The sequence below is a fragment of the Carettochelys insculpta genome, chromosome 10 (genome assembly GCF_033958435.1).
Source record: "Carettochelys insculpta isolate YL-2023 chromosome 10, ASM3395843v1, whole genome shotgun sequence".
NCBI classification, from domain to species: Eukaryota; Metazoa; Chordata; order Testudines; family Carettochelyidae; genus Carettochelys; species Carettochelys insculpta.
Window position 1 is genome coordinate 50,442,643 of NC_134146.1, and position 12,111 is coordinate 50,454,753.

Below are 12,111 nucleotides of genomic sequence, written 5' to 3' on the forward strand. Positions count from 1 at the left end.
GCAGGATCAAGGAGAAACCCAACATCAGACACACATCGTGACTGTGCGAAGGACTTGTTTGGCCTCCAGTGTGTCCTGAGACTTTGTACGCTCATGAAAAGAGGAGCTCAGAGATCTACGGCAGTACGTGCATCAAAATAAGCTGGATGGGAACACGGCAAACAGGGTCAGTGGTGTTTTCTTTGGCTAAAGCTAGACACCTTGGGGGCCTGACTCCAATGTAAATGGCACACTCGGGAATCTGCAGAGAGCCCATGGAGAGCAATATGCCCATGCAAAGCCAGGATAGGAAAGAATCAGGTTCCAAATGTGTCCCAGACAGGGTCTGTCACAAACGGTTTTCTGGGGAATCTCCAGAAGGGGTGAAAAAAAAGTCCCTTTTTTCTCATTTTTGGAAAGGGATTTTTCAGATTTTTTAGGAACAAATACCAATCTTTTTTCCTTGTGCCCCCGCTTCCCTCTCCTTCTTCCTTGGCCCTTTTTCCAGATGTGGGAAAGGTACCCCAAAAGTTACTTGAGTAAAAGTGCAGCTTCTTTCACTCCTGGATACTTGAATACAATCTAGATGTGCCATGCATGCGTGTACTTTCACTCAAGTAGTTTTCCAGAGGGACACAAGTAACTTGTACTTAAGCACACCCCCACAAACAGGGCACAGCCTCTGATGATCTGAACAAGCAGCTGATGTGGTCCTGGTATGTGGACATGCTACTTTCCCCTTGTTTTTCATCATACAGTATCAATGTCCTGCATCATTTTTGACTGCAGCCACTCAGCATGATTTCCAAAGGAAGCAATGCCCAGGATTATTCAGAAAGCTTGCAAGTCCCTGTTAGAATGACAGCCCCAGGCAGAACCTGCCTCTTCCGCCCACCTAAAGACCAGAGTAAACATCCTGATATTTTACATGATCTTCTCTCCCACCCAAGCAAGGTGGAGCTCGCTCAGTGGTGGATACAGGAGACCTGCTCTATCTGGCTTACTGGGGGGTTGTTGTACAGCAAAGAAACAGCTTTGTAATTTGGTAAGAGTGCGCCTGATTCCAAAATCACCCTGGGAAATAGCTCAGTGGTAGTCTAATCATTTATGGCTATTCCCTCTGGTTGGGAAACAACTACTGAACCAGCTGAAATCCCTGCAGACAAAGTGCCTACCAGGCTTGAAAAGAAAGTGACCTGAACTAAGCTGTGAAATTATGAGCAAGGAGAACATGCATGCAGTGCTTAGCAGAGTCAGAGGAGAGCCCTAAGGCTGCTAGCGAGGGGGTGGGAGCTAGGAATTCACAAGCTGAAGTGCTTTCCATTGTCACTCAGCATGCCCTCCGGGGGTATCAAAACAAAAAGGCAGTCAAGTAGCACTTTAAAGACTAACAAAATAATTTATTAGGTGAGCTTTCGCGGGACAGACCCACTTCTTCAGACCATAGCCAGACCAGAACAGACTCAATATTTAAGGCCCAGAGAACCAAAAATAGTAATCAAGGTTGACAAATCAGAAAAAAATGATCAAACTGAGCAAATCAGAGAGTAGAGGGGTAGAAGGGGTGCTACTTGACTGCTTTTTTGTTTTGATAGTATATAGACTAGCACGGCTCCCTCTCTGTTACTATCTGTGGGTATCATGTGAGGACTAATGGAAGGCCCAAGCGAAAGTTGCTACGGTTGTCATAGAGCTGAGGATCAGAATAAAGGACAGCCTGGGAAATGCGTATCAGAGCAGCCAACTTCTCCACTCAATCCAGTCTCTTATCTCCACATTCCCAGCTCAGCTGAGTGCGCTCAGCAACTTGCAGAATTAGGCCCTAACTTCTGGGCATCGTAAGGGCAATCTCAGTAGATCCCTCACTGCAGCAACATCATGCAGAGCTGTAGCAAACACACCGCGGCAGCTGGTCCCACGGCGTGACTTCCTGGCTCTACCCCTGCATTGACAGGCAGAAGAAGCCTCTTGGCTGACTTACCCTCCCGCAGCTCTCGATCCACTTTGGGCCCTGGTTTCTTCTCCAGAGTCAGGGCTGGACCATCTGCCAGCTCACTGGTAACACCAGAGGGGACTCTGCGGAGCAGGAGACGGGGAAAAGCTGTCAGTTTTCAGTGGGTTTCAGATCCTGGGAATGAGGCTTTTTTGCAGCCATCAGTAAAACAAACACACTGGAAAGGACGGGGGAGAGGGCGAGGGGAGGGACACAGACCTGCTGACAGGGGGAGTCAGTGTGGCAGCTGCCTCAGGACCTGGCGTTTCAAAGGGGCCCAGAGCTCCCACCCTCACTGTCACTGAAATAACGGCAGCAGCTGGGGCCGTGGGCCCCTCTGAAGTGCTGGAGCTGCGCTGCACAGCTGGGAAGGAGGCAGCAGCAAGATCCAACTGCCCTAGGCCCTGCTCCTTCTGCCCTTGGCCCCGTGCCGTCCAGGGCACAGAGCCGGGGCTCCCTCCCTCCTTGCCCCAAGGCCCGCGGTGGCCGTCAGCCCCCGTTGCGGGCGGGCGAAGCATTACTTGGCGCAAAAGCCACGACATTCCACACAGAGCAGGGATTTTAGGTGCCCCTGCAGAAGAGACCGGCTTTTCTGCAGTGAGGGAGTGCTCTGCCCTGGCTTAAATCCGGGTCTCACAGACGTGTCTGGGCCCCCGATGCCACAAGTGGCTTTTGAAAACATTGGCCTCGGTGTTTGCAGATTGGTTGCATGATTGTGACCAGGTTGGATTTGGGGGCCTGGAAAATTCCAGGGAATCCATGTGAACCGGTACCCCCAGAAGCTAGCGCTTGAGGATGAGAACAATATGGCAGACGTTTAGTAGTTCACATATCCACTACAGTCCTATAACAGGCCCCCTCCTAAGGAACCATGGGGTAATATTTGGTGCTTTGTAAAGGGGCCACATTCCCATCGTGCCCTGGAGCAGGTTCCTTAGGTTTGTGGGCAATGGCAATGCATGCCACATTGCCTCAACAACGACCTGGGGGCGGGGAGTGCATGTGTAGCCCCAAATCCAACGCTATGCTAGGGACCCATCAACTCTCACAAGCAGACACACTGGGTCTGCCCTTCTGAGACCTGCCGGGAAGGCTTCTGTGGGTGGGGCTCTCCCCTCTGAATACACACGGAGCCCCCAGGCCAGCGCGGTGCCCCGAGGTGAGGTGCCAGCGTCTCAGAACGCCATGCTCTACAGCAAGCAGCCTGTTCTCTGCACTAAAATGCAGCACTAGGGGCTCAGGAGATCTGGGACCCAGCTCTTGGCTGATTGGGCAGCCATGGGCAAGTCCCTTGGGCATGCCAGGCCTCTGTTCCCCTAATTAGTAGAACACAGCTAACACCACTTCCCTACTAGAGAAGGGTGCTGGGAGGTTCAGTTCATTGATGTTGGTGAGGCACTCAGATAAAACCACAGGGGGGGCTACAGAAAAGCCTGTAACTAGCCTGAAAAAGGCACCCCATCATTTCCACTGAGTTACGGGGCTTGCTGGGATAGCTGGAGTTCACAGCAGGAGGCCCCAGGTATTTCTCCAGCTGCCTTCTGCAAACACACCATCCTCTCTCGCGCGGCAGAGACCACGCGAGAACCCTGTGGAACCGTAAGTTCAGAAAACAAGGTTGTGCCTTTGATCAGGGGCTGACCTGTGCTCGTCCTGCCGGGCGCCGGAGCTGCTCCAGTAACTCTGCAATGAGAAAGCGGAGCTGGGTTCTTTACAATGAACAATCCAAGTGACTCACGAGCACCACATGGGAGTGAAAAGGAAACGTCTGAGTTTTTAAACAGGCTCAGTGGGAACATAGAAAACAGCGGCTCTTGAGAATGGGCAGGTGATGTCCATGAAGGCATCTCCCAGGGAGCACATTCCCACACCCCCTGTCTCATGTCCTCTGGGGCCTGTGTAGTCTCTCTGTCTCTGTCTCTCTCTCACACACACACACACACACTCACTCTCTCTCCCCTTGTCCTTCCAGCTATGCAAAGGACCCCTACTGGTTCAGAAGGGCAGGCCTCAAAGCAGATGATGTGAGCAGCCCAATAGTCTCCTCTCAACATACTCCACAACACCCCAGATATGAGGCCAAGAGGCCTCGTCCTGAACTGGAGCATTCCTCAGGTCCAGGTGCGTTCAGAGGCCAGGTGTAGAACGGCGACAAGCCAAGCTACCACGTCTACATCCACATTCAAACTTCTCCAGGCCCTGAGAGGGTTCAGGTCTCAGTGCCTCTACCAAGACCCTCCCTACCCCACACATTATGGATGGGTGCGCAGGTCACAGTTTTAGCAAATGGCACAAAGTCCAGATAACAGCACCACACTGGTTCTCCTGAAGAAAGGGTGAGGCAGAAGGGGAAGGAGCGAAGAATCTGCATGCATATTCCACATGGGTAGAGTCACAGGCACATGGCTTTGAGCCCTGTTGCAGTCCACTGGCATGCAGGATGTTAGCTAATCTGCAAGTCCGTTATTCTGCTGCTTAATTAGGAGGGTCCAGTGGTTAACACTCAGGTGTGGGTGGAGGTGGTGCATGTTCATATCTCTGTTCTGCCCTAGTCTTCCTGCCTGCCCATGGGCAAAGTTACTTAGCTGCTCTATGTTGCCTCAGTTTCCCCAACAGTAAAACATAGTTATCACTACCTCCCTAGTATGCTGGGAGATTTAATTCATTAAGGGCTGTGAAGCACTCAGATAAAACCATGACGACTGCCACAGAAAGACCTGTAGCTAGTTTGGTAGGGGGGCCATATGAAATAATGTGAGAAAGGCAGCTGCTCATGTGTTGGGGGTCTGTCTCTTTTCCATACTGATATCACCTTCATGGCTTGTCAGGCCAAAAGATTCTTCTGGACTTGAATGGATGCTGATAGACTGCTCTGAGACACACCTCACCTCTCCCTACCCATGCTTGGCCTTGCTAATGGGGACCGAAAACCAGGCGGCAACATTAGGAACCAACCAACTGCCATCGCAAGGAAGAGCTTCCTTACCGGCTCAGTGTACATGAATCCCAGGCCAGTTGCTCCCATCTGCAAGAGGTCAGATTCCAGCTTATAACGCCTCAGAAACCTGTCTGCTTCCTGCAACAGAGGAGAAAAGGGAGGAGGAAGGATAAGGTTGGTCAGGACAGGAGGCGCCAATCCAGGACAGCTGTGTGACCTGGGGTGAAATGCTGAGCCTACATCCACAAGACAAGCCCACAGCAGCTGTGCCACGGCAGAGCAGACACTTTCCATGGCAATGAAAGGGGTCCTACCCATCACTTTAAATCCTCACCCCACCCTAAAGCAGTAGAGAAGGACAGAAGAATTCTTCCGTGAACAGAAAGGTTTCTTCTCTGGGGCAGAACAATGCCTCTCAAGTTGAATAGTACCAGAGAGATAGCCGTGTTAGTTGGTATTCTACTAAAACAAAAAAAGCAGTCATGGAGCACTCTAAAGACTAACAAAATAATTTACTAGGCGATGAGCTTTGTGGGACAGAGCCACTTCTTCAGATCATAGCCATACCAGAACAGACTCAATATATAAAGCACAGAGGCCCAAAAATTGTTAACACGGTTGACAAATCAGAAGAATTGTTATCAAGGTTGGCAAATCAGATAGAAGAGCAGACAGAAGGGGCTGAGGGGTGGGGAAGTAAGTGTTAGGTCAAGCATCAAAGTATGTGAAGGAGTCCTTGTAATGGGTCAGGTAATTGCTGTCCCTATTCAAACCACATGTTAATGTATCCAATTTGAATATGAATGTGAGTTCCGAATATCCTCTCTGTCGACATTCATAAACCTTAATTACCCACTGGGAGAAGCACAAGAACAAATCGATGGGGCCAGACGAATACCCAGAAACCAACTACTCCAAGATAGGCCCAAAAAAACCATAACAGAACACCACTCATTATTACCTACAGCCCCGACTCAAACCACTGCAACGCATCATTAAAGACCTACAACCTATTCTGAATCAGGATGCCACACTCCAGAAGGCCATAGGTGATAGGCTCTTCTCTCCTATAGACAACCTCCCAAGATTCTCACTAGCAACCACAGGCTATAACACAATAACAGCAATCTTGGAACTTTTCCTTGCAACAATTCCTGTTGCCAACTTTGTCCACATATCTATTCTGGAGATACCATCACTGGACCTAATGACATTAATCACAGAATCACAGACACATTCTCCTGTTCCTCAACTAACATCATATGTGCCAACAATGCCCACGTACCATGTATATAGGAGAGACTGCAAACACACTTCAACAAAGAATGAATGAACATAGAGCAGACATCAAAAATCTACAAATACACAACCTGTCAGCCAGCACTTGAATGCAGTGGGCCATTCTGTTAAAGACCTGAGAGTTTGTATTCTGGAGAAAAGAGACTTTAACAACCGCCTACAGAGAGAATGTTCACAACTAACATTCATGTTCAAATTTGATACATTAACATGGGGTTGATCAGGAACAGCAATTACCTGACCATTACAAGGACTCTTTCACAGACTTTGATGTTTAACCTAACACTTACTCCCCCACCCTCACCTCCTTCTCTCTGCTCTTCTATCTGATTTGCCAACAGTGATAACAATTTTTGTGATTTGCCAACCTTAACAACAATTTTTGGACCTCCGTGCTTTATATATTGAGTCTGTTCTGCTAGGGCTGTAGATCTGAAGAAGTGGGTCTGTCCCATGAAAACTCATCACCTAATAAATTATTATATTAATCTTTAAAGTGCTACATGACTGCTTTTTTGTTTTAATGTCCCTCAAAGGTGTGAATTTTTCATACCCCTCAGCCATGGAGATAAGTCAACTTAAGTTTTAGGTGTAGACCATGCCTCAAGTTCCTGGCACCTCTGCATATGTGGTGAGGACCCCGAATAAGACCCTTACACACTATAGAAATGGGAGTCAGAAAGGCAACTATCGTAAAATTCCTTTAATACGGACTCCGACCATTAGGAAATCCTAAGCGTCCAGCATGTGGTAAAAATAGTCCTATTTACGGGGATAACCCGGCAAAATTTGATGGTCTGGCATACAGTATTCCCCCGAGATATGCGAGGGTTGTGTTCCATGCAGCCCTCGTGCACCTCGAAATTCACGTAAGTCGGCAGGCTTGGGTGGTGGGTTGGGGCCGTGGGAGGGAGGCGGTGGGGGTTAAGCCTGAGGTGGGTTAGAGCTGGAGGGGGGCTGGCGTGTGGGGATTGGAGCTGGGGTGTGTGGGCTTGATGAAAGAAGCTGGGGACGTGCAGGGGTGGTGAGCGGCAGCTGGTCACAGGGAGGTGAATCTGAGAAGTACGGGGTGGTGAAGAAGCTGCAGGAGCATGGGTTAGTGACATCTAATAGTCCAGAAAATTTGGTAATCCGGCACCTGTCCAGTTCCAGATGTGCTGAATTAAAGGAATTTTACTGTATCTAAGAAAGATCCACTTCTGGCAGGATGACCCATCTCTCAGGGCTGTGGTAGGAATGAGGACAGGATTCAGCGCAGCAAAGGGATCTATAGAGGAAGGTTATGGCTAGGAAGATGTTCCCCTGTCGTGGTGACTCATCAGTAAGTCCTGTTTCATCATATGACCCTAAACTAGTCCCACCCACCTAACTGCAAAGCTGTTTCCCACAGAACAGATTGGAGTGCTTTTCCCCATCAAGCTTTAATTGACTCCAGCAGCTGGAATGGGTTCTGCCACTTCACGTGGGGAAATATTTCCCAGTCAACTAACACACTTCACTGTCTAGAGTTCTCCTGGTGCTTCTTACCTTATTTTAATCACACTGCTTCTATTATCCTCTTTACGTTCTCCTAGCCCATGGTCTCCAACCAGTTCTGCAGCAGTAGCCACTATAGGTGGCTTGAACAGTGGAGCTGTTTCCCGAATAACGTCGCTAGTTTGCTATAGAAATGGCAGCTATAGTGGCTATTGCTATAGAGAACTAGCCACATTATTCCAAAAACAGCTTCACTGTTCAAGACAACTAGCCACACGTAGCTAGCATGTTGGACACCACAGTCCTAGACAATCCCCCTCCCTCCTCGGTCCATACCAACATATGGGCATCACAACCTCGTGGCTTGCTGGTCCTTTGGCTAAGAACAGCCACACTAGCCACTGGGATTAGTTCAGATTCACACTGATGTGACCAAAAGAACCACCTGGCCCTTAATCCTTTACCCTTTCCTTGGAATCTGTGACCATACCCGGAAACTACCAAATTACTGCATTGATTGAGCTACTTCCAAACCACCTGTCAGTGGTGGTGCCATGCAAGATGATTTCAATACATTTGTTCTCACTTCTCTGGGTTTGATGGTCTCTGGATCCATAGTCTCTTCCAAAAGGCTCTTGTAATAATCCACATTTTCCAAGACAGCTTCATCGTCCGGGTGGAACAGGAGGTAGGACTTGGCACACTCCAGGGCTTTCATGTACTCGCCAACTGCAAGAGAGCAGAGGTTGGGGATGGTAGGGAGATTACATGGCACCACTGATCCAGGGACTCGCATGCATCACAGGCCACAAGAAACAGAGTAAGAAAGAAGCCAGCCAGGGACAATGAGATTTTTCACTCAGACCTTCACCCGATGGCCCCAAGGCTCACAACAGTCATTTATGAACCAGTCCCACCACAGTTCTCTGCAGCAAGTCTGACTCATTGTCTGTATCTTACATAGGGGGAAACTAGAGCACGGAGACATTTTTTTTCCCAGGGCCAACCAGCAAATCAGGGACAGAACTAGGACAGAAGCCCAGAATCAGCAGCAGACCACAATCCCTGACAGAAAATGAGGAGGGGGAAATTCATTGAGTATGAAAAATGAGTAACCTCCCAGTTTTTAGTACGGTTTATTATTCTAAGGCCATACTGACTTATCTGCTTATTTCTCCCCATCTCAGCCCCTTGGTATATTTCTCTCTAAGATTCTGTAATTGTGCATGCTTTTTATATACAGCCACAGGCATAGACAGAGAAAAAAAGACCATTGTCTTATCTTAGGTGTTGTTTTGCTATCACCAGTACGTAGAGGTAATTATTTTTACAGTCTTGCCAATGCTTGCAATTTTCTTGCAACTCCTACAATCTTTGATGGTTAGACTAGTTGATTCTGTGAGGTCCTCAGTCTGCATTTTGTTCGTTTTTGTTTTGTAAACGGCGCGTTCATAGCCCTCATGGTTATGGTGAAAAACTCAAAGACATGAACCCCAAAGGCTCAGAAACCAGAAAGATTTAAACCAATTAAAAGATCCCAAAATGCATCATTAAAAAATAATCTCAAGACTATTGAGCTAATCTCCTGACTCTGTGGTGGCTGGTTGTAAGCAAGGCAGGCTGGTAATACTGCTTTTTATAAAAGCACTTACAGACAGATTTTTAAACGCTTATTTAGGGGGCCTCAAACATAGGTAAGCACATGGTGGGATTTTCAACAGCACAACACCTAAATAGCTTTAAGAATCTGGCCCTTTGCTCTTCACTGAGCTTGGAGAGTAACCCCAGGCAGGACTCTTCCACTCTCACTTTCTAACGAGATTTCATAGCCTTTTATGTCAGAAGGGACCACTGTGATCAGCTACCCTAGCCTGACCTGCACACTGCCACCCACAGAACCTCATCTACACCGAAATAGACCCCTAGCCTCTGGTGGAATTCTGGAGTCCCCAAATCGTGGTGTAAAGACTTTGAGTTACAGAGATCTCACCATTGGCACTAGCTTAAACTAAGAGTGTGGCCCACAGAGTGCAGAGGAGGGCGAAACCCCCCTATCTGACATACGGGAAAATTTCTTCCAGACTCCACCTATGCCACCAGTGAGATCCTGAATATGTGGGCTAGACCCTCAGGTGACACCTGGAAAAGTCAGTCACTCAGAGCCCTCCCACATTAGGGCCCCATGTTTAGCACCTGGGGATTTTTGCTATTGCGGCTGCCAATGGGCCACATGCCATAGTGTCCCTACAGAAACTTATCCACCTCAGGCCCAAAGTCAGTTAGGTTCCTTGTCCCCATTGCTTGCTCCACCCCCTGCTTCCCAGAAGGCAGGCCCAGAAACTCCCTCATTGGGTGGCTAGAAACCTTCATTTTGAGCCTAAGCATGTTGATGGCTAATTTATATCCATTTGTTCTTGCATCCACATTGGCATTTCACTTAAATCACTCCTCTCCATCTCTGGTATTTACTGCTCTGATGTATTGAGAGAGAGCAATCACCTCCCCCCTCGGCCTTCTTTGGGTTAGGCTAGCCACGCTCTTCGAGTCTCCTTCCATAAGCTAGCCAGCGCTGTTACGCTGCGATGACACAATCCCTACAGGAGAATCTATACATCTCCAAATGAAACAGGCTCTGTTGACTGAAGGAGTAACAAAACCAAGCCAGGGCTGTTACATATGGGTGAGCTTAGTCATACCTCTATAATAGGCAAACTGCAAGTAGTCATAATGTAGGGGAAGGTAGTTCTCGATGGGTGATAAACGCCCAGGACGAGTGGCAAGTTCTCGGACGCACTCGTGAGCACACAGCAGGATCTGCATGTAGTGATCTGCAGTGGAAAGAGAGATGATAACATCTGTGCTCAAATGGCTGAAGATCAGCTCAAGAGACCAGCTCAGATGGGTTTATGGAGATCAGTTTTGCCACACTGGGTTCGTGTCACAAGTAGATCAAAGACACAGGGGCCCATCCAGTAAGCTCCTTGATAGGTATACCTTGAGAAACCAAAGGGACACAAAGGTGCTTAGCAACTTACAGGAACATGTTCACCATGACCAATATCTGGCCCACTGCTGTGTTCCCTCATACAAGGGCTCATAACAAAACTCAGGTATGGAGCATCTTGCAAACACATTCTAAAGGCACACCTTGGTTGCAGGTGTTTGATGTTTTACTCCACATTAATTTCTAAGGCAGTTAATTTTGCATATGTGACAAGTAGCAACTGTTTTGGTCTGAAACCACAGCAAAGACACCTCAATGTACCTGCAACAGGCCTCTCAGGAGACCGTTGCAATGGTCTGACTCCACGGATCAAAATGCAACTGAGACACAGCTAGAAGGGTATCAAAGATGTGAAAGATTTTGAAGTCATCACGTGAGGAACAGGTTAAAATAGCTTCCAACTGCTTATGTCCCATTGGTCTGTTCCATCTATTTTTAAATGTCTCTTGCAACAAGGTTCCCACTGCTTCTTTTTGGAGACTAGCCTACAAAGTAACAGGACCTATTAGAAAGTTCTGACTGATGCACAACCTGTGGGGTTCCTCTGTTTAATTTCATCCCTTAACAATGCCATACATGCCTGCTGGGGCACACTAAGAACCATATCTTCGATCCTTTCTCTGTTGCAGCAGTGACAATACTGGACATGTACCAAATAAGCGACATTCTGGGATGAATACTGCTGCAAAATCAGACTGGGAAGCAATGCCAGCCATTCGAGCTAAACCTAGTAATGGAACACGTACTGCTAATAGCAAAGGCACACGGGGGAAATGCTATCTGCACAAAACTGATGTCCGTTGCTTCTTAAAGATGACAAATATCTCTGGCTAATTAAACTGAATAGCAAGCATCTGCCAGAAACAAGACGTCTAACTGGCGAAAGCAAACCATCATGCGCTGTGTCAGCTGTTGCATTTATAATCCAAAGCGGACATCTGCTTCCACTCTGGGACCTTTCCTACAACGTATTTACAAATCAACTTCACTTACTGTGTCTCTGTATGCAATTAAAATTTTCAAAGAACAAACATGGGCTTGAAAGAAAACATGCGCTCAGCTACCAGAACACTCCCTAGAACTGTCAAAGTGCTGGAAAATTAGTACTGGGCTTTGAAATCAAAGTAGAAACTCAAAACAGTCCCTGTTTCGCTCTGGGGATTCAAAGAACTGTAAGTGTGAGTGGACATCTTACTTTCTATACTCACTAAAATATTGTACTAAAGAGGAGCAGAGAGGGTAGCTGAGCTTTAAACCTACCAGGACCATCCTGGATCTAAAAGCTGGCAACAGATCCCCAAATGAATCATCACTGACATATACCGCTGCTTCTCAATGCCCTCAAAACATCCTCCAGAACATTATAGGCTAGTACAGGAATCATCACCCACCATCTCTGGGGTGGAATGTGGCAGCACCCTA

The 12,111-nt window shown here is 47.8% G+C and overlaps 1 protein-coding gene across 1 annotated transcript in view; it reads right to left on the reverse strand.

Annotated features, from left to right (window-relative positions):
- The window catches only part of P3H2 (prolyl 3-hydroxylase 2), a 107,372-nt gene that overhangs the window by 12,820 nt on the left and 82,441 nt on the right, over positions 1–12,111 (reverse strand). The window contains exons 4-8 of the mRNA XM_075004421.1: positions 10,382–10,513; positions 8,272–8,414; positions 4,959–5,048; positions 3,615–3,655; positions 1,961–2,055 (exon numbers count right to left, since the gene is read on the reverse strand). Of these exons, the coding sequence (XP_074860522.1) occupies positions 1,961–2,055; positions 3,615–3,655; positions 4,959–5,048; positions 8,272–8,414; positions 10,382–10,513 (501 nt within the window). The remainder of the gene's footprint in view (positions 1–1,960; positions 2,056–3,614; positions 3,656–4,958; positions 5,049–8,271; positions 8,415–10,381; positions 10,514–12,111) is intronic.